This window comes from Tamandua tetradactyla, chromosome 7 (genome assembly GCF_023851605.1).
Source record: "Tamandua tetradactyla isolate mTamTet1 chromosome 7, mTamTet1.pri, whole genome shotgun sequence".
Classification (NCBI taxonomy): domain Eukaryota; kingdom Metazoa; phylum Chordata; class Mammalia; order Pilosa; family Myrmecophagidae; genus Tamandua; species Tamandua tetradactyla.
This window is the reverse complement of record NC_135333.1, coordinates 105,194,092-105,216,837: the sequence shown is the minus strand read 5'-3', so window position 1 is coordinate 105,216,837 and position 22,746 is coordinate 105,194,092. Positions and strand designations below refer to the sequence as shown.

Below are 22,746 nucleotides of genomic sequence, written 5' to 3'. Positions count from 1 at the left end.
GAGGACCTCATGGCTGCCTGCCATGATGCTGAGGGATAGGTAATGGTGGCCACTGCATGGAGAATAAAATTCACCAGTATTTACCAAAATTTACCATCCTCTTCTGCTTTACCCTAGATATTGCATGGTGTTCTACTAGACTCTGGAGTTTTGAAATAGTTGATTCAGACATTTAGTGCCTGTTTAATAGTTGTTCTGCTTGAGGGACAGATTCCTAGAGTTTCCTAATTTGCCATCTTCCCACAGTCCTCTGAGGTGATCACATTTAAAATGTTTTTTCATGGGGAATGTTATCAGTAAGAGAAGTAATCTCATTTGAAAAGTTGTTGAAATCTCAAACCACAGCCCTTAAAAGATGCTAAGAACTTGCTTGTATTTCCATTATTACAAGAACTGTGACATAGGCCTTAAAAAACCCTGGGTTATTACAGGTCATAGTATGATAAACAGTATTTTGGAGGGAAGGGAGGAGAGAATTTACATTACAGAAAGTGATACATAAGAAGGTCTAATGTGTTCTGCTTGCAAAAAGCTCATTCTTATCTAGTTGAGAATAACACCTGTCAGTAAGTAGGGAAATAGCTAACACTCATAGGCCAGGAATTGTTTCAACATTTTACTTGGATAAATTTAATTAATTCACATAACAACTCTATGAGGGAGGTATTGTTCCATTTTATTGCTGAGATAACCAAAGGACAGGGAGGCTAAGTGACTTTGACAAGGTGAGCCTCCTAGAAAGTGGTGGAGCAGGCAGTCTGGTGCCAGATTTCGTACTCTTAACTGGTACTCTATTCTGCTTGACATGTTAACCTTAGGAGAGACACTGTTGTGTTCATTCATCCATTCACTTATTTCAACTGAGTTCCTTCTCTAGGTCTGAGATTCAGCAGTGAACAAAATGACATGGTTCTTGCCCTAAATGAGCTTACGATCTTACTTTGTATTATATTCATTTTACCAAGGAGGTGACTTATGGTCAAGAAGGCTCGCCCTTTCCTAGTGTCAACACTGGAGTACACATTAAGCATTTTATTTCATTTTTGCCATTTGACTTACATCGTGAAGAGGAAAAGCTGCTTTGTAGATCCCAGAGCTTACAAGTTTGTTAATTCCAAACTTGTTAACATTGTTGGTTACTTGATACTTGATCCGAGACAGGATGAAGTAAACCTAAAACGATTCCAAAATACAGTGTATAGTTTATAGAGTATAACTAACTAATCGTTGTTTTCTATTGTAACAGGAACCTGTGGGCATATTTATTCTTTTTTTCAGGTTTTAAAAACAAAAGTAAACCAACCAAAGAAAATCACTAATTATTGGCCAGCAGGTTCCATATCAACCCAAGACAGCAACTAATTTAGGTCTAGACTTACAATACGGCTTCTAGTGGCTGGGTTGAAGAAGGTATCTCTATCACGAATGTAAAAATCATTCATCCGGCCCTTCTCAAATGGGGCAGTGAAAAACTCTTGCTCTGGCTTGATGATACTTTCATCCACTCTGAGGAATTTTGCAAACCAGTTGAAACCACTGAAGGCTGAGAACCGAGTTTTCAGATCATTGGGTTTCAGAGGCAATTTGATGTGCATTATCTCAGCATATGTACATAATACCTCCCAAGGTGCATGGACTTTTACAAAAACAAGCTTGTCATCCAAAACCTATATTGGAAGAATGAAAACACAGATCAGGAAACCAAACCAACTACTTCTACAATAGTTTTAAAACACATAGATCTTTCTTTTGCTGACAGTTTCAAAAGCTTAAAATACAATACTGGTAAAAGGGAAGATGTTATGAAAATAAATTTGCAAACTACTATAAATTTTTGTCTTAAAGGTAATTTCTTGGTTTGAGTTATTGAGAAACTAATTCAAACCCTTATAATTCTTTCATGAAACTACTATTTTAATTGAAGCACACCAAGCTTGTTAATTTGCCCACCACTCCTTCCAAATTAGTGACTAAAAATAAAAGCACTAGGCTATTCATTGTAGTTATAATGAAAAAAAATTAATTTCTTAAACCTAGAAAAGGACTGTTTAATTTACTATCTTTTTCCATAGCATGTTGCATAGTCATTAAAAAGGATGTTGAAAGAATAGTATTATTGATCTAAAAATGCACTTCCTGGATATTAAGGGAAAAATAGAATTTATAAAACTGTGAAATGATAAATGCACTTTTTGAAAGGGAAAAATGTATAATTTGTGCAAAAAATAATTTGGAAAAAATAATTTGGGAAAAAAGGGCTATTTTTGGATTAAGCTATAAATGATTTTTATTTTCCCTATTCTTACATTTTCTAATTTTTTAAATATAAAACTTATTGCCTATATAATAAAATACTTTAAAATCTTATCATAAGCTCTTAAAAGAAGAAAACAATCATTTTCACATTTATTTATTATTGCATTCTTTGGTTATTAAAAAAGATCTGCAGGCTTCTAGCAGAAGCAAATACACATCCCATAATGTAGATTTTGTTGGATTCCCCTCCCAGTCTCATGACTATGGGGCATATGCTGGGTTGCATGTTTCAAATGCCATCTAGTATTCCAAGAGGCTTGCAGATTCCAAAGAGCTGTGGTCAGCCAAGGGTTCCAAAGAGGCCAACATTTACCGATCTTGTTGCTTCAAGCTGCAGGCCATCACAGATGAGGTTAGATTCATATGCTCGTCTTTTTCTCTGTCAAAAGAAATTGAAATATCTTTTAGGCTTTTAGTTTTCCCCACAAAGAAATAGGGCTTTAAGAAAAAAATAGCACAACAAAACCAGTTTGGACCTGATGAAGAGATGCATCTGCTTAAACTGGAACAGAAGCAACGAAGTTGCTCTTTGCTACTGGTGACTTTTAGAAATTTGATTTCTCAGTGGAAGGCTGTGGTGCATACTAGGATCCCCTTGGATGTCCTGTGGGTTTTTGGCCATTTGAGGAGCTTAACAGTTTCCTGCTTTGGCACAATTCCAGGAAACTTTTTTGGCTTATAAGAGATTTTGCACACAAATGGAGCTTTTTGAGAACCATTCACTGATATCATTTTCCAGAGTTAATAAAAGCCCATATTTGACACTCTAGATGTTAAAATTTAATTTCCATACCAGACATTCAAATTATTCAATTACTGAGTATGTACAATTCATGTCTGCATGCCCTGACCAAATGTAATTAAACAATACAGGACAATTTTGCCAAACTTCAAAGAAATCTTCCTCCCTAAAAGAATGGCATATTCAGAAAGCTAGAAACATCTGAATCTACAATAGAGAATTAGTTAATTGATAATATATCTGTGCAATGGCATATTACACAGCCATTTAAAAAGACAGAGAATATATTTATTGATATTAAATTCTATCTGGCTAGGCTTTTGCCACACTGTGTCCTAAAAGCTATAAGGTGGAAAAGGTCAAGGCAGTTAAAAGGGAACTTTTGATGAAACAGTTTTATTGTCTTAATGAAGTAAAGAAAATGGGTGATTGTAAGGGTTAAGACATGAGCTCTGAAATCAGAAGTCTTGAGTTCAAACTTTCATTGCATTATTGGTTAGTTCTACTACCCCTTGGCAGGAAACTTAAACTAACTGTGCCTCATTTTCCCTTTCTGTCAAATAGAGGAAGCTCATTACCGATCTTTTTAGGTTCTCGTGAGGATTATGAGTTAAACCAAATAAAGCACACAGACTAGAATTTCCATTTCTAGTAATTTCAGAAAGCAAATTGGACTAATCTTCCCATTTAAAAAATCTTATCAGTTAATAAGATAGATAGGAATTACCAGGTCAAGGTCTAGATAATCCAGCGGGCCTAGCATCAGGCCCCTTTCCCCAAGGAGCACTGGTCAGTTGGGAAGAGGCAGAGGAAGGGCTGAGCTGCTGGGAGATAGACAGTGCTGGCTCACGGAAAACCCCTAACAAATGCTGAACAGACGATGTTTCATGAAGAAGGCAAAGGTGAAAAGGTGTATGAATACACCTGGTATTTGACTTGGTAAATGTGAGTCCAAGTGGAATCTCTAATATATTCTTGTGGAGGTATCAGAAACAGAATATTGCTTTATCTTTATTTACTTACATTGTATTACATCATATTGCAATACATAATACATTATATAGTATAAAATTATAAAATATAAATATTTAAATATATGATATACTAATATAATAAATATATTTTAACTTTATATTTTTGTTACATGTAGCACGTCAGACATTGTTCTAAGAGATGCGTAAATATAAACACATTTAATTGCTTCCTGCAATTTAAGCATACAACAGAGAAAACTAGGGAAGAGTCAGCAAATGCTACAACCATCTTAAAAAACTGAAGAAGCAGCTTGCCTAGAGATTCCCAAGTCAGATGAGAAATGAAGACAGCTAGAGGTGCAGTCATGCCACTCTGCTCCCAGCAGGTGACTGTCTACTGACTGGCCCCCACCCCTGCCATCTCTGTGATTCCTGAGGGTAAGTTCTTCAGTCTTTTCTACCTCTAATCTGCCATGTCCCCGACCTCAAATTGGGACGTGGACTCAGATTCACCCTGATTTTTTGTTTAAGTGCTATTTCATCACTCAATCCTGTAACCCTCATATTATGATTCTTTCTTTTCTTGATTGCTTCTTTCCTAAATATTGCAGAAAAGCATTTTTGACCATGCAAACAGTGCTCAGCATAGTAGTACTTGGCACAGTATGTGCCCAAAATGTGTTGGTTGAAAGAATACATTCACCACACCCTTAACTCAATCAACAAACTTCCTGAGAGCCCACTCTTTTCCAAGCATCCTTTAAAGGGCTGAAGATTCAAAGATTAATTTAAAATAGTCTGCTATAGAGAACCACAGAGAAACTGAGCTTCCAGCAGCTTAGGACTTTCTCCTGATATAGAAGGCCTGAGACATTTATCCAGGTGTTTCACTGGCACTGTAAAGGACATCTGGCATTTTTATGGCCACTCAACCTTGAATTCCCTCCCACCAGAGCCCTCTTCCATTACAGCAGATGAAAATGCAGACCCTCCCTTTCCTGGTCTCCCAGGAGTTCGGCCTGGCAATGGCATTACCTGCTCTGGACTCCAACAAGGAAGCTAGGGATGCAAAGCAGCCAGGGCAATCAGAATCCATTCTGGGGTGGTTGGAGAGTGAATGCCACTTCTACAGGTGGCAGAGGGAGAGCTTAGGGCAGGGGCTTTCAGGGGCCACTGCCGGCCAGTGGTGCCAGCAGCAGATCTGTGTTCAGGGGAGCAACTGTGCTTGCTCTCCCACGCTCATTCTGCAATGGGATTTGGGACACTGTTTCTGGCTGTCTAGCCTCTAGGCTTGTTTATCCAACCATCCAGGGCAATCTGTGAGTTCCCTATCATCCTATTAAAAAAAACAATTATAACACATATGTAAAGCAAAATTTCCCATCTTAAACATTTAAAAAAATTTTTTTATTAATAAAAAAAATTAATAGACAAACATTAAGATATCATTCCATTCTATATATACAATCAGTAATTCTTAATATCATCATATAGTTGCATAGTCATCATTTCTAGAACATTTGCATCGATTTAGAAAAAAAATAAAAAAGACAACAGAAAAAGAAATAAAATGATAACAGAAAAAAAAAAGATTATACATGCCATACCCCTTACCCCTCGCTTTCATTTACCACTAGCACTTCAAACTAAATTTATTTTTAACATTTGTTCCCCCTATTATTTATTTATTTATTTATTTATTTTTAATTAATTAAAAAAAATTAACACAACATTTAGAAATCATTCCATTCTACATATGCAATCAGTAATTCTTAATATCATCACATAGATGTATGATCATCATTTCTTAGTACATTTGCATCGATTTAGGAAAAGAACTAGCAAAACAACAGAAAAAGATAGAGAATGATAATATAGAGAAAAAATAAAAATAATAATAATAAAATATATATATATATATAAAAACACATACACACAAACAAACAAAAAAAACTATAGCTCAGATGCAGCTTCATTCAGTGTTTTAACAAAATTACATTACAATTAGGTAGTATTGTGCTGTCCATTTTTGAGTTTTTGTATCTAGTCCTGTTGCAGTCTGTATCCCTTCAGCTCCAATTACCCATTATCTTACCCTGTTTCTAACTCCTGCTGGTTTCTGTTACCAATGACATATTTCAAGTTTATTCTCGAATATCGGTTCACATCAGTGGGACCATACAGTATTTGTCCTTTAGTTTTTGGCTAGACTCACTAGCATAATGTTCTCTAGGTCCATCCATGTTATTACATGCTTCATAATTTATTCTGTCTTAAAGCTGCATAATATTCCATCGTATGTATATACCACAGTTTGTTTAGCCACTCATCTGTTGATGGACATTTTGGCTGTTTCCATCTCTTTGCAACTGTAAATAATGCTGCTATAAACATTGGTGTGCAAATGTCCGTTTGTGTCTTTGCCCTTAAGTCCTCTGAGTAGATACCTAGCAATGGTATTGCTGGGTCGTATGGCAATTCTATATTCAGTTTTTTGAGGAACTGCCAAACTGCCTTCTACAGTGGTTGCACCATTTGACATTCCCACCAACGGTGGATAAGTGTGCCTCTTTCTCCGCATCCTCTCCAGCACTTGTCATTTTCTGTTTTGTTGATAATGGCCATTCTGGTAGGTGTGAGATGATATCTCATTGTGGTTTTGATTTGCATTTCTCTAATGGCCAGGGACATTGAGCATCTCTTCATGTGCCTTTTGGCCATTTGTATTTCCTCTTCTGAGAGGTGTCTGTTCAAGTCTTTTTCCCATTTTGTAATTGGGTTGGCTGTCTTTTTGTTGTTGAGTTGAACAATCTCTTTACAAATTCTGGATACTAGGCCTTTATCTGATATGTTGTTTCCAAATATTGTCTCCCATTGTGTAGGCTGTCTTTCTACTTTCTTGATGAAGTTCTTTGATGTACAAAAGTGTTTAACTTTGAGGAGCTCCCATTTCTTTCTTTCTTTCTTCAGTGCTCTTGCTTTAGGTTTAAGGTCCATAAAACCGCCTCCAATTGTAAGTTTCATAAGATATCTCCCTACATTTTCCTCTAACTCTTTTATGGTCTTAGACCTAATGTTTAGATCTTTGATCCATTTTGAGTTAACTTTTGTGTAGGGTGTGAGATATGGGTCTTCTTTCATTCTTTTGCATATGGATATCCAGTTCTCTAGGCACCATTTATTGAAGAGACTGTTCTGTCCCAGGTGAGTTGGCTTGACTGCCTTATCAAAGATCAAATGTCCATAGATGAGAGGGTCTATATCTGAGCACTCTATTCGATTCCATTGGTCGATATATCTATCTTTATGCCAATACCATGCTGTTTTGATCACTGTGGCTTCATAATATGCCTTAAAGTCCGGCAGCGTGAGACCTCCAGCTTCATTTTTTTCCCTCAAGATACTTTTAGCAATTTGGGGCACCCTGCCCTTCCAGATAAATTTGCTTATTGGTTTTTCTATTTCTGAAAAATAAGTTGTTGGGATTTTGATTGGTATTGCATTGAATCTGTAAATCAATTTAGGTAGGATTGACATCTTAACTATATTTAGTCTTCCAATCCATGAACACGGTATGCCCTTCCATCTATTTAGGTCTTCTGTGATTTCTTTTAACAGTTTTTTGTAGTTTTCTTTGTATAGGTTTTTTGTCTCTTTAGTTAAATTTATTCCTAGGTATTTTATTCTTTTAGTTGCAATTGTGGAATTCGTTTCTTGATTTCCCCCTCAGCTTGTTCATTGCTGGTGTATAGAAATGCTACAGATTTTTGAATGTTGATCTTGTAACCTGCTACTTTGCTGTACTCATTTATTAGCTCTAGTAGTTTTGTTGTGGATTTTTCAGGGTTTTCGACGTATAGTATCATATCGTCTGCAAACAGTGATAGTTTTACTTCTTCCTTTCCAATTTTGATGCCTTGTATTTCTTTTTCTTGTCTAATTGCTCTGGCTAGAACTTCCAACATGATGTTGAATAATAATGGTGATAATGGACATCCTTGTCTTGTTCCTGATCTTAGGGGGAAAGTTTTCAATTTTTCCCCATTGAGGATGCCATCTTAAACATTTTTAAGTGAGAATAATTACACTCACAATGTTGTATAATTACCATCACCACTATCCATTACCAAGACTTTTTTTATACTCTCAAACAGAAACTCTATACCCATTAAGCAGTAACGCCCCATTCCTCCTCCATTGTCCCCTAGTAACCTATGACTTACATTCTGTCTCAAATATTTTATGATTCCTAACATCCTTTTGATAAACTCCTTTTCTGCTTACATTAGAGCTCATTTCTGTTACTCATAATCAAGAATTTTTTCCAACAGAGGAGTCACAAGGGAATTGTTAGCCTAAAACCAGAATGACTGCAATGGTGGAGGAAGGGGGTATTCTCAAGGTACCCGGCATGCTGACTTCCTCTCCCCGAGGGGGTGAAGGTGATTCACACTGAGGCTGCACAAAAGGCAATCCAGATGGCCTCACCCTCAGGACACAAGCAGGATCCGTGACTGTGTCTCATGTATGTTGTAAAGTTAGGAATGATATAACAGGTAAAATGCAAGGTTCAGGCCCAAGGATTTAGCTCCTATAGATGTATGTCCTTCTAGTTAAAAAAGTAGGGCTTCTCCTTTGGTTTAATGAGTATTTTAACAATTTTAGTGCTTATAGGAAAAAATCACCAAATGGCATTAACTGGCTTCATAACAAATTCTCAGCAACCACCACTTAGGCCCACCATCAAGCAGCCATCCTCGTTCTGGCCACTACCCATCCATGATGAAGCTGCTCAGATTTTCAAGGTGCTCCTCAAGCTGTCTACACCCAGACTAGCATCCTCCGGAGGTGACCTTGCCTCCTTCCTTGGAGAGAAAATGACAGCCACTTGCTGTGAATTCCTCAAGTTTCCTTCTACTTCTCATTGGCTGAACTCCAACTTTCTTCATGCATCAGAAGATTTCATCCTTTTCAGACTTTTCTTGTGCTTGCTTCAGCAATTCCTTCTCTTTTTCTCTTCATTCTCTTCCTCTTCACTGCTTAATCCTCAGTCAACAAACGCCTCAAGTGTTTCCTACCTTAAGAAAATTAAATCCTTCCATGAACCTGACGGGTCTTTAAGGACCACACACCCTTCCCCAAAGAGATGTTTGTTATTTATTCTTGAGATCCTTAGCCCATGGAATAGACCTACAACTTAGTGGGCTTGTAATAATGTCTGATGAATGAACGGATTGAGTGGATGGGTAAATTGATGGCTCCCTATTATGTGAGAATGGCCTGAAGGAGCATAAATCATGACAGTTTAGCAACTGGGGACTGCTTTTGTGAATCCCCCAAATGTTTTACTTATGAGTATTTTGAAATACAACAGAGAAAGAGAGACATAATTTAATTATGAAGGATACTGGTACCAGATAGCTCAGGGGCATCTAGAGCAGGAAGTGATTTCCAGATACAAGGGGTAAGGTCCAGAGAATGCAGCAGCCCAACAGGAGGGCAGCTCTGTCATCAAACATACGGAATACAAACTACTACCATCTTGGCTGTAGCTAAGTCAGCCATAAATGTAATATGCTGAATTGTACAAGTTAGTCATGGTTCCTTCTCTCTGGAATTTTTAAATTGAGGCCTATAAATCCATATCACCTTCACGGACGTCTCTGCACTCAGGTTCTGTTCTACTAATTAGCTCCTGTAGCTCTTGCAATTTTGGTTTTCTTCTTTCTCCTGAGCATGTGGTTATGTACCAATTCTGCATTAACTTCCTATACCCACTCCCAACCCTAGTCACCTGTATTCAAATTTCTAACCTTATGAATACTCTAATTATTTCATATCAGTGAGATATACAATATTTGTCTTTCTGTGTCTGGCTTATTTCACTCACAAGAAGTCCTCAAGGTTCACCCACATTGTACAGTGTATTAGGACTTCATTCCTTTTTATGGCTGAATAATATTCCACTGTATGTATATACCACATTTTGCTTATCCATTCATCTATCAGTGGACCTTTGGCTTGCTTCCATATTTGGCAGTTGTGAAAATACTACCATGAATATCTGTGTACAATTATCTGTACAAGTTCCTGCTTTCAATACTTTTAGGTATACACCTAGAAGTGGGATTGCAGGGCCATTTGGTAGTTATTTGTTTAACTTACTGAGGAACCACTAAACTGTTTCCCACATTACTGACACCATTTTACATTCCCACCACCAACATATCAGGGTTCCTATTTCTCCACATCCTCACCTCTGCCTCTTATTGTTCTTGTTCTCTGCCTTCCTTCAGGTCTTAGAGGCTCACTACCTTTTTTGTTGCTGAACGTCTGGACAAAATAGGCAATCCAACCTGCTCTGAATCCACACTGTGCACCCAATGACCCCTTAGTCTCTCCAATGTGATGCCATGGACCCACTGCACTGGAACTCTAGGAAATGGATATTAATGCCTTCTTGGCTCTTATACCTCTTGGCACCGAAAGTCCTGGTTCTCTACTTTCGTTGATATCTAATGGATATATATCCTTTTCATTCTCTGAAGGATAATAATACACTTTATAGGTCCTCTCTTTTGCCCCATTTCTATATATAATAAGGGAGGTCACTGATGAGAGTGTGTAGGACATGTGAATAATTTAGATGCAGGAAACATTAGAAATAACTTCTTTTCAATCTCGTTTTAAGGACTTGATGATATTCTTTCCTGGAGATGAAGTGTGGTTTATTTAACCAATCTCAAACTGTTAGATATTTAGATTAGTTCTTATTTTCACTATTATAGAAATCCTTATAGAACAATCTTTGGGAATCCATTATTATTTCCTCAGGATAAAGTCCTAGATGTAGAACTGTTAAATCAAACAACATGTACAATTTTAAGTTTTTAAATATGCATTAACATACTGCCCTCTAGAAAGGTTGTACTAATTTATCCAATTTTAGTTCTTATGTAGTTCTTTATAAAGAACTCCTGAGATATTTACCTGATTTCTCTCAAGATAATTTGTATGCTTTGGAGTTGGCTTATTGTGCCCTCTATTTCACCACTAACTATAAATACTTAAACAGTGGAATCAAGGATAAGACATTTTTATTTGCTTAAACATGTTAATATATTGCCTTGGTGTTACTTTAATAAGGCAGTCCTTGTTATCTTCCTTTGGCATGGCAATTTACAAAGAGCCAGTGGAATATTTTTTAAATTTGATCAAACCAGTTTCCTTGGTCTGTCAGGAAGCTAAAGTAAATTAGCATATGTGCTATATTTGTCAAACGGACATACATCTGGAAAAGACTGCCTACTTAAGAAAAGATTACTTAAATCTAATTAATATAAAATCATCTTTATTTCCCTATAGAATTTACCTTCTATAAGTAACAGTGCTCTTGAATTAAAAAAAATTAAGGTAGAGCTGTATTCCTGTTAAAAATGAAAGATAATTAATATTGAATATGCCTGACATAGCCATCGCTCAGTAAATATTTGTTGAATAAATGAATGACTATCTGAGGTCAAACAATTTTTAACTAAACATGACCTAAGTGCCCTGTTGGAAAATTTTACATTTTAGAACCTAAACTATCTTCTATAGTCAATTATTGGTAGCTGCCCACATGAAATGATTTAACTATACTCATTGGCTCTGAAAAAAAAAAAAGCCAGTCATAAAATAATGTACACTGTAAATTTTTGCATCTCTAGGGGAACAAATTCATCTGTAAATTACAACCTGGACTTATTTTCTTTATATAAATATATAGCCTATTTTTAGTAAAGCCAAAGTAACTGCACCCATCAAGGAATATGTATATCACAAAAACATGCAAATGACCCCATTACTACAGGTGGAGAATGGTATTGGGGCCGTCAAAGTGAAGAGGGACAAGAACATCTGTCACTCCAGAAGCTGAATTCTATTCATATCTCTTTGAGTTTAATAAATCTGTCAGAGAAATAAAGAATAAAGAAGTCAAAACCACAAAGGACAGACTAGCATAATTAAGGAAGCTTTCTGTCCCAACGCACCTTAGATTGCACATCTTGTTTGGCTTTAAAAAGTCAATGTTGTGGAGGATTTTCTTGTGAATTATGCTATAAAAATACTGACTGTAAACACCAATATCTACCATTTTCTTTACATCCAGCCTTTTCAGCATAAGAAGCAGTTGTAATATCTAAGAAATAAAATTACTGACAATGCTGTGATGATAAAGCACAAGCCAACTGGGATTAATGAAATATATGCATAGATTGATTTTATCAAATATTCTTGCAGCTTTCTTGGCAAATCACTGATGTTGCTGTCAGTGAATTTGCAACTCGCCAGCCTTTGCAAAGCTTACACAGATGCATGAGAAGTCAAATAATATCGTATAATTTAAACGATTCTTTTGCACTTGACTTGTACAAAAATTTTCTGTCAAATTACTCTAAGTGCTATTTATTAGTTATATATCATATGCTCAAGAAGGGCTGATACATGGAATAAATTGTTTAATGGGAACTTAATTTAAATTCCCATGTTGGTGTTAAAACAAATGGACTGGTCTGATAAACAATTTACCCAAGTGGGTACTGTGTGTCCATCAAGGAACAGAAAACAGATGAACATTTTAAATGAGTGCAGTGGAAGTGAGTATTTGGCTGAAGTTCACGTCCAACTTTGTTTTCATTTTAAATTAACATTTTTGGTTTAATGACAAAAAAAAAATGAAGACTAATGGCAGGTACCTTAGAAAGTAGAAACTGTCAGATAATAGAGAAAAAAAAATCACCCGTAATCCACCGCTGAGATAACCACTATAAACATTTCAGTGTGGTGTTTTCCAAACCTACCTACTTACAAGAACAACTTGGAGAGGTTGTTTAAAACGTAGGCCCTCCCTGGGACCCTCCCTCTCGATTCTAACTCAGTAGATCTGACATGGGTCTGAGACGATCCATTCTTCTTTTTTTTTTCTGGCATAGGAAGGCTCCAGGAATCGAACCCGGGTCTCCCCTGGACGATCCATTCTTAACAAGCAACCCAGATGACTGTTATTAGACAAGTTGGAAAAATAGTTTTTACAATACACATCTGTGCACATACATGCACATGTATGTACACAAATGCATGTGTGCACACAAAGCTATTTTTTCTGCGTATTTTTCCTCTTCTATGTGAGAATTCAATATAGTTGATTTTACAAAATCCTGTACCTTTTTATATCTAAACCTTAAAAAAAAGTGACACACGGTGACTGCTGGGACAAGGATAAATGACAGACCCTTTATTCAAACCGATGGTTAGATCCCAGAAGGACCAACGAGGAAAAGTATTTTTTTACTCTTTATCTTTGTGAATATGTTGCTCAGGCCATCGGTCAGATGAGCTGGAAAAGTCAGTTTTATTGTGCAGAATTTCACTCTCCTCTGTGTTTGCTTGCCTGTATATCTGTTTTTAAGGTTTGGACCCCAAACACCATCCATTTCAGAAATAAAAAGCGAGTGTAGGTTCATTAATGTTATGCCGGGTACTAAAAAATAAAACCAAACATGCTTATACCAGTAACACATTTCATAGCTGTAATTTGAAAGTGCTGATTCTAATTTAATTTATTCCTTTTAACCTATAATCTTGGCATAAACAAGTAGGGTGTAAAGAAAGGACGAAGATAAAAATATAAAGAGCTCCAGGCCTCAGTGTAAAATACCGAGCAACTGAAGTTAGAGGTGAAGTGAACCACTCAACACTAGATATTCTAATGTGAACCTCAATTTTCCAATTCATGGATTATCTGTAGCAAATAAATAATTATACTCTTCTGTTATATAATAAATCATATCACATAAGTTATACGATTCCTCATAAATCCCTTGTATCATCTCTTTTTTTTCTTTAATTTGGAGAACGTAAATTTTCAATCTATTCAATTATGGCTTCTCTTTATGAGGGCCCATGGGATAAATTTCTCTCCAAAGGGTATTTCTTTTGAACAGCTAGTTTTGTTGAAACTTTGGATAACAATAACTTCCCCTATTTTATTTGGCTACCAGGATGCTCAAAGGCAAATTTGCAGCTGACCTCTAACTTCTGCTAGTTAAGAAAGACTTTACAGTCTATAATTAACAATTTTATTTATTAGCCTAAAGCATGGTCAGTTTATTTGTCTGACCTTTACATTTCTTTTATCCTTATTTCTTCATTTAATTATTTTCATTCTTTCTATATTTTTATAAGTGATCGCAAATGCTTTTTGATGAATTATAAACAAATAAACTATTTTTATCTAACTATTTTTTGCATGGGCAGGCTCCAGGAATTGAACCTGGCCACTAAACCATCAGTATACCACCCTAAACTATTTTTTTTAATGTACTGTTAACATAAATATAATTAGGGACCTAATGACTATTGTCACGGTCAGGTTCATGTGTCAACTTGGCCAAGTGGTGGTACCCATTTGTCTGGTTGGGCAAGTGCTGGCCTGTCTGTTGCTATGAGGACATTTCATAGAATTAAATTATGATCACATAGGCTGCATCCACAGCTGACTCTGTTTGTAATCAGCCAAGGGGAGTGTCTTCTGCAATAAGTGATGCTTAATCTAATCACTGGAAGGATTTTTTTTTTTTATTAATTAACGGAAAAAAAGAAATTAACCCAACATTTAGAAATCATACCATTCTACATATGCAATCAGTAATTCTTAACATCATCACATAGATGCATGATCATCGTTTCTTAGTACATTTGCATTGGTTTAGAGGAACTAGCAACACAACAGAAAAAGATATAGAATGTTAATACAGAGAAAAGAAATAAAAGTAATAATAATAGTAAAAAAAAAACAAAACAACACTGGAAGGATTTTAAGGAAGATTCAGAAGAGACAGGCTCTCTTCCTGCTTCGGCTGGCGAGCCTCTCCTGTGGAGTTCATCCAGACCCTTTATGGGAGTCGTCAGCTTCACAGCCTGCTCTACGGATTTTGGACTCTCTGTGAGACACTTTTATAAATTTTATATTTATGGATATTTCCTGTTGATTCTGTTTCTTAGAGAACCCTAACTAACAGAACTATGAAAACCACACTGCAAATTATAGCCAATAAGAAATGATTTTTTTGATTATCTGGACCGTTAGTTACCATCTTATTAGACATCATAACTATATACTTAATGCACATAAAACTGAGGTCTCAAGCCATGTGATCACCTCAGTAGAGACAAAATAAAGCATTTGATAAAATTTAAAATCCAGTTATTATGAAAACTTATTGAGTAACAGTAGGGAACTTCTTTACTATTTAAAAAATATCTACCAAAAACTTAGAGTTAAGTGTGATATTTCATGGTGAGATTTTAGAAACATTCTCATTAAAACAGGAACAAGACAATGATGACTAAATGTGTTACTGTTTTTAATGAAAAGGTCTCAGCCATTGCACTTACACAAGGAAAAGAAAGTAAAAGGAAGATCAAAACTATCACCATTTGTAGACAATATGTTCATCTTTTAAGAAAACTCAAAAGAAGCATTAGATACTGTTAGAACTAAAAAGAGTTCATCATGGTTATTAAACAGAACTTATAAAAACCAGTAGACATTTTTTAGGTACAATAATCAACCACAAACTGCAATTTAAAATGCTTCTGACAACAGCAACAAGAATTTTAAATAACTAAGAATAGTTAATAAAAATGTATAAGATCTTCATGGGCATTATTATATTACATCCTTTTTGATGAACTTTTTGATGAACTTCAACATATTTCCAAAGAGAAACATCTCGTCCAGGTTCTAAGCTAACTGATCTAGCCTCACGATGACTCGTCTGAAACAATGGGTAACAGTTTTAAAAACTCACAGGATCTGTAACCAATTAAGCAGTTGTCTCATTATTTGAAAGTTTGGATATAATTTAGTTTGATTACTAATTTTTTTAAAGAAATCCTTATTCTACAGCTTCCATTAGCCAGATTATTCTGCTACATGCTAAAGAATTCTCTTTTTTTTAATATTCTAGGAATTTTCATTCATTAAACATTCAGTTTATTCCTTGACAAATGCTATTCTAAGTGTTTAGCAAATTTTAACTCATTTAATTCTCATAATAACCAACAAAAACATAAACATAAAATAAATAAAAAATATAGAGGTAGATAGTATTCATAATTGCCACTTTTTAAAATCAGGAAACTGGGTCAGAGAAGTTAAGTAACTTAATCATTGTCACACAATTAATAGGTGGTGTGCTGGTTTGAAAGGATGTATGTACCCTAGAAAAGCCATGTTTTAATCCTAATCCCATTTTGTAAGGCAACCATTTCTTCTAATCCCTACTCAGCACTGTACATTTCAAACTGTAATTAGATCATCTCCCCGGAGATGTGACTCAATCAAGAGTGGTTGTTAAGCTGAATTAGGCGACTCATGTCTCCACCCATTCGGGTGGGTCTTGATTAGTTTATGGGAATCCTATAAAAGAGGAAGTATTTTGGAGAAAGTGAAAAATTCAGAGAGAGCAGAGAATGCTGCAGCACCACGAAGCAGAGAGTACATCAGCCAGTGACCTCTGAAGATGAAGAAGGAAAATGCCTCCTGGGGAGCTTCATGAAACAGGAAGCCAGGAGGGAAAGCTAGCAAAAACAAAAACAAAAAATCTGCCATGTTTGCCATGTGCCCTTCCAGTCAAGTGAGAAACCCAGACTGTGTTCACCATGTGCCTTCTCACTTGAGAGAAAAACACTAAACCTCATTGGCCCTCTTGAACCAAGGTGTCTTTTCCTGGATGCCTCTGATTGGACATTTCTATAGACTTGTTTTAATTGGGACATTTTCTCAGCTTTAGAGCTATAAACTAGCAACTTATTAAATTCCCCTTTTAAAAAGCCATTCCATTTCTGGTATATTGCATTCCGGCAGCTAGCAAACTACAACAGGTGGCAAAACTAAGAATTGAAACCAAACACCTGGACTTGTACCACTTGGCTGTACAACCTCATTTTTTAAAATATTTTTATTGATAAATCTTATCATACAAACATTCCATACGTGGTGTACAATCAGTGGCTCACAATATCATCACAAAGTTCTGTATTCATCACTATGATCATTTTTTAGAACATTTGTACATGCTAAAGAATTCTTAAGATCAGATAGAAAATACAAATTTATATTTCCATATATAAACTTCATCAGCTTTTAGGAAATACATTTTCCATCATTCTCCAGGAATGATTTCTGCTGATAAAAACTAAATAAAAATAAAACACACATTCAGGATTACTTACACTATTTCTGTGCTGACTGGGCACCCTTCATACCTGGCAAGTATCAGACAAAATAAATAAACTTCTGTCACTTGTTAGCAGTTCTAGCAGAAGGAAGTAGGAAGGAAGAAGGAAGAAACAATTACTAATGAAAATGAGCTAAAGGAATTGGGAAATTACATGGATTTGCTTTATTTAAAACACATTTACTCTTTATAATATGGATTGAACCTACTTAGATATGTTTAATTGTGCACTATGCCAGACACTTCTCCCTTTCTTTATTACTAAGAGCTTCCTGATTTTTTTCAGGTATTGGGTGATCAGTGACTCAAGAGAAGCAGAGCTAAGCTTGATTTTATTCACAGAGAACCAGCACCTGGTTTAAGAATAGAACTGCAATATAATTCGAGACAAGAGTTGTGAAGGAAGGGAAGTCTGCTAGGGCTCTGTAAGGAGAGCTCTTTCTCTTTTTCAAATGGACCATAAGAAAAGATCTTCTCTCCTCTGCCTCTGCAGCCAATTGTGGCCAAACTAGCTAAAGACCAGCCAACAAATTGAGGATGGCAGGGCATCATTTAAACAATAACTGATTTAACTGAGAAATGAGCCTATCTCCAGACTACTTCTTAAATGAGAAAGTAATTGTTTCTTTATCATTTAAGCCATTTTGAGTTTGATTTTCCAGTTATTCACAAGAGGGTGTGGGGGAAAACAAACTGATTCAGGTGTCAAGCAGTATAAGTAGAGCTCTTGTTGTTGAGGCAACTTATAATCACCACCATGTAAAATCCAGGCTTTCTATAGGAAGCTTTCTAAAGGAAAAGCTTTCTAAGAGAAAAAAAAAAAAAAAAAAAGCTTTCTAAGGAAAGCATAAAGGTCTATCTTTCTAAAGGAAGGCGTGACATTTATGAGGTTTTAACTAACATAAGGGTACACAATTACATGCTATTTGGAGTTTTGCTAGAAAAGTCTTTTCTCTTGTTCATTGGAGGATGCAACCTTTTACTACTCTATTATGTGTTTGATGTTTGTGGCCATATCATTTTTTTCATTCTCTAACCCTAAAAAAGCCTTGATGTTGCTTTAGGAATTCAATATGACTTAGATATGAAATTTTTCTCTCAAATAAAATAGGATTTAAAAATAGCCTTTCTTTGGTATTGCCCTAAATCCTGAAAAAGGCCTGACAAGAAGGGTGATAGAACACACAAATGTTTTTCCTATTAACAAAAATGTGGCTCCAAAGCTGCACTTTGAATTTTGATGGAGTCTAAGTCAAGTAATATATACAAATACAGTCTCAAAACACTTCAAAGCACAGTTTATAAAAGCAAAACTCACAGTATGTTAGTCTATGAATTCAAGGATTGCCAAAATTAACAATGACCTTTTTTTTTTCCTCCTGATTTATGAGAGTTATCCTGGGATCCATGTTTCTGTCTATTTCAAACGCAGAACTTATTAATAATGTAAGCAGCTCTAGGGCCCTCTCACCATGGTAGTAAAGCTCTTGTCTAAAACCAGAACTGTTTCCTTTATACTTTAATGGATTAGATCTGCTTAACTTACTTTATAAAGTGCTCAATCCAGCTCTATTGGCATATGGACACTTAATGAATATTTGATGATGGTAACTATGCCTGCATAGAATACATCCTAGCATCCACAGGAAATTGATAAAATCCTACAAGCTATTTTACTCTAGAGATAAAATTGTACAACAACAGAATGAGAGACATGTTTTTACACATACGGTGCACTGGTTTTAAGAAAACATCAAATAAAAGGAAATGATACAGGAATTAACATTTATTATCCAATTTAATTTGGATAATAATTATCCAAATTAATTGTGCCAAAAATTTACATAACATCTATATATGCTGTTTTATTTAATCCTATAGACTAGATATTGGGATTCTCACTATCCTGAAACTAATGTGCCACAGATTATAAGGTGCCATTATTTTATGTACTACACAAAAAAATTAAATCAATGAAGTTATGACATACCATTGTAAGGTGCACCCCAACTTGATTTCTGAGATGTCAAATGAGAAAAGAAAATATACGTCTCAAAAAAATAATATGGAATACTGATAAGAAAACTTGCCCAAGTCAGTTAGTAACTTGATAAAAACAGTTAGTGGCTGTTTACCTACCACTCATGCTCCTCTTGCATAGTATATCTTACCTGCAGGGAAACGGCTGCCTAGATAGAAACTATATTTTTCACCTTCCTAAGTCCTAACCAATAGGATGTGAGCACATCTGATGTCATCACTTATAAGTCAAAGTGGTAAAGAAGCAAGTGCGCCTTGTCCTTCCTCTTTCTTATCCTAAATGCCATTTATGTCGATGCCCAGGATGACCTTGGAAACTGCACGTTAAATACAGCAGAGCTTCGGTGTCAGCCTGGGTCCCTGAAGGACGTGCACGGAGCAGAGCCCTGCCCCTTCCCGCCTAAGCCTATGCCAAACCGGGATGTCACCTGTGGCTGGCTGCGGCCAATAAACAAACTTTCACTGTTAAGCCACTATAACTTGAGAGCTTTTTTTATTACAGCAACTGGAATTATTCCAACTAATATAGCAGCAGAAATAGAATTTGAAAGCTAGGTTCCAAAGCCTGGGCTCAATCAGATGTACCACGCAAACGTAAAACTCCAAATCACTCTTTCTCCTCACAAACAAACAAAACTACCAAAAGCAAAATACCAAGGATTGGTTCTATTTCTAAAAAATTTCATCACTTGGTGTACAAGAATGGGCAGAAATCAATAGACTTGATAGGTATATTTCAAAGGGAAAATCCAAAGATGGACAGTTACAGTTGTGTTTGTGTGTGTCATAGGACACACATGAGAAAAGTACAAAAAAAGGGAATGATTTCCCAAAAGTGCGTAAAAGTGACATTTACATGTATGCTCCATTTTCTTGTTCTGTTTTAGTTTAACGCAATTAGAGTTAGGTAAAGAAGGTCAAGGCAGTATAACCCTGGATTACAGCTTTAATATCTTGAAATAAAGACGGCTTTGTTACCTAAAAGAGCTTGAAGTAAAGGAAAAAGGAACTGGCTCAGCCTGACTGGCAAAGAATGAAAGGCAGAGAAGGAAGATGGCAGAAAAATTGAGAAGTTCTAAGCACAGGTTCTGGAGTCAAGATAAAACAAAAGTTTGAACTCTAGTTTCATTACTTCCTACTCAAAAGTCTATGATCTTGGTCATTTAACCACTGTAAGGGTCAACTTTGCCACCCATAAAATTGCTTAATAATACAGCCCACCTCACAGTGTTCTTATGAGAATTAAATGAGAAGCATGCAAAGTGCATGCACTATACTTGAGAGTGAGCACTCGCTGAAGGCCAGTTATTATTATACTTATTTTTGTCATTACCAATAATTAACTTTCTTCCTCTCTTGGGTGCAAGGCAGGTTAGCTTTTAATATAAAGGTGAGCTTTATATTTAAGTGCCAACTTTATATATAACGTCTCATGCAAAGTGCCAACCTTTGAAAGAGAGTCTGCCTTCAGCTGTGAAACCAACTGAAATTAAGATATCTGAGGGTTTCTGTTTAAAATTAAAAAAAAAAATCATTAACATGCCTTGAGGGAATAAATGATGAAAAGAAAAAATAAGAAAGTATATTTGGTATATGATATTTCAAATACCAGCATTCACTTTAATGCAGACATAAAAACAGTACTTTTTTTTTCATTTCACAATATTATAAGGAATAAAAATAAAGGAAAATAGCATTAAAAACTTACCCTTTGTTTTTCATTTGAACCCTTTTTATTGTTCTCTCTTCTACTTTCATCTTCGTACACGAGAACAAAGTCAATTCTTCGCTGGCCATCATTAAAATAGAGGGAGTTAGGCTTTCCATTAAATTCCTCCTACGTGGATTAGAAAAACATAATACAATTTTTTGAAAAGGTGTCAATTTGTAAGTGTTTGTTTTCTAACTATTATTCATCAATATGTCACAGAGAAAAAGAAAATCATCCATTACCAGTTACTTGACCAAGCAGTCACGGTTACCTTGATCTTTTCGAGCACAGTCTGTTCTCGGTGAAAGAAGCCCTTGAACTGAGCAGTTCATCATTTTTCTATAAATGCATGGGTATACACCAGAATTATGTACATAATAGAATTATTCCCAGCTCAAACAGCAAAAGGAAATGAACACAGTAATGAGAGGTGCCCATCTGAAGGGCTGAAGCTCATTAAACAAGAAGAAAAATCTAGGACAAAGATTGATTGTAAAAATGCCAGTCCTTGGCAAGAATAAATACCATTTTAGATACCCTGTCAATTAGAACTCTACTTCATTTTCATTTTTGAGGGCTTAAAATGTGTACTATTTCACAGGCAGTGCAACAGTGGCCCAGGGTAGAGTTCTCACCTGCCGTGTTGGTGACCCAGGTTCAATTCCCGCTGCCTGCCCATGTAAAAAAAAAAAAGTGCAATATTCCACATCAACACTCTCTCTTTGAGAAGAACGTGACATAGGAATGTCAGTGTATAATTTATTGAACTGGTATTAACCAAGGCCGTAAACTAGGTGTGGCTTTAATATGTTTTCTTATGACAAATAGCACACATGAGATCATCTCCTTAGGCTTCGTGATTAGAAATCTATTTTCAGACAACTTCAAGGTTAAAATATTCCTACTATCCTTTTCTTCAATTCACTAATTCTCTACCTGGAAGAGGGTAGAAGAGAATATTCTTACCTGAAAAGGGGAAGAAAAGATGGTGACTGGGCAGTTTCCAAAATGATATGTGAAATGTCCAACATTTTAACTAAAAAAACTACTGAAAGAAAATTCTACAACATTTCCTAAGCTTGGGAGTGGGGTGGGGGTAGGGGCGCTATGCAAAAAGAGGAGTGAGGAAACATAAAATTAAGATTTGAGACCTTTTCTGGTCTACTCTGGTCTCAGTAGTTTCTAAAGGATCAAAACCATCAGCTGGACAAATAGTTTAGGGATGCTGGAAATCTTTTTCTAGCCACCAGCATTCTCCAGAGACAAAGCATTATGGCCTAGGCACAAAATGGAATTTCTAGAGAAGAAATAAATACCGCAGTAACAGAGACAGGCTGGATGATGTTTGAACACTACAACTGTTTCCTTTGCTGTACAATTTCTGCAGGTTATTTCACCAGATTGCATGATTCAACTCCCAGGGACACTGTTGGTGGCTGTATGAACTAGGGAAAATTAACTTCTGGAAGGCTTAGTTTTTCTCAGTTATAAAATGTTAATAATAATATCTACACTTCATAGGTTTGTGATAAGCATTTAGGGAGATAATTTATGTAAAGATCTTAGTATAAGGCGTGTATTAAATAAATGGTAACCATTATATTAATGATCATCCACTATTCTTGTCACATGCTACATACATTCAATCATTCATTCAGCATTTATGCATTAGCTTCT

General features: G+C 35.8%; 1 protein-coding gene across 2 annotated transcripts in view; it reads right to left on the bottom strand.

Annotated features, from left to right (window-relative positions):
- The window catches only part of ANO6 (anoctamin 6), a 260,323-nt gene that overhangs the window by 69,944 nt on the left and 167,633 nt on the right, over positions 1-22,746 (bottom strand). For both annotated transcript variants that reach the window (XM_077170647.1, XM_077170648.1), the window contains 4 exons: positions 21,067-21,195; positions 2,630-2,695; positions 1,380-1,667; positions 1,060-1,173 (listed from right to left, as the gene is read on the bottom strand). In XM_077170647.1, coding sequence (XP_077026762.1) covers positions 1,060-1,173; positions 1,380-1,667; positions 2,630-2,695; positions 21,067-21,195 — 597 coding nt within the window. The remainder of the gene's footprint in view (positions 1-1,059; positions 1,174-1,379; positions 1,668-2,629; positions 2,696-21,066; positions 21,196-22,746) is intronic.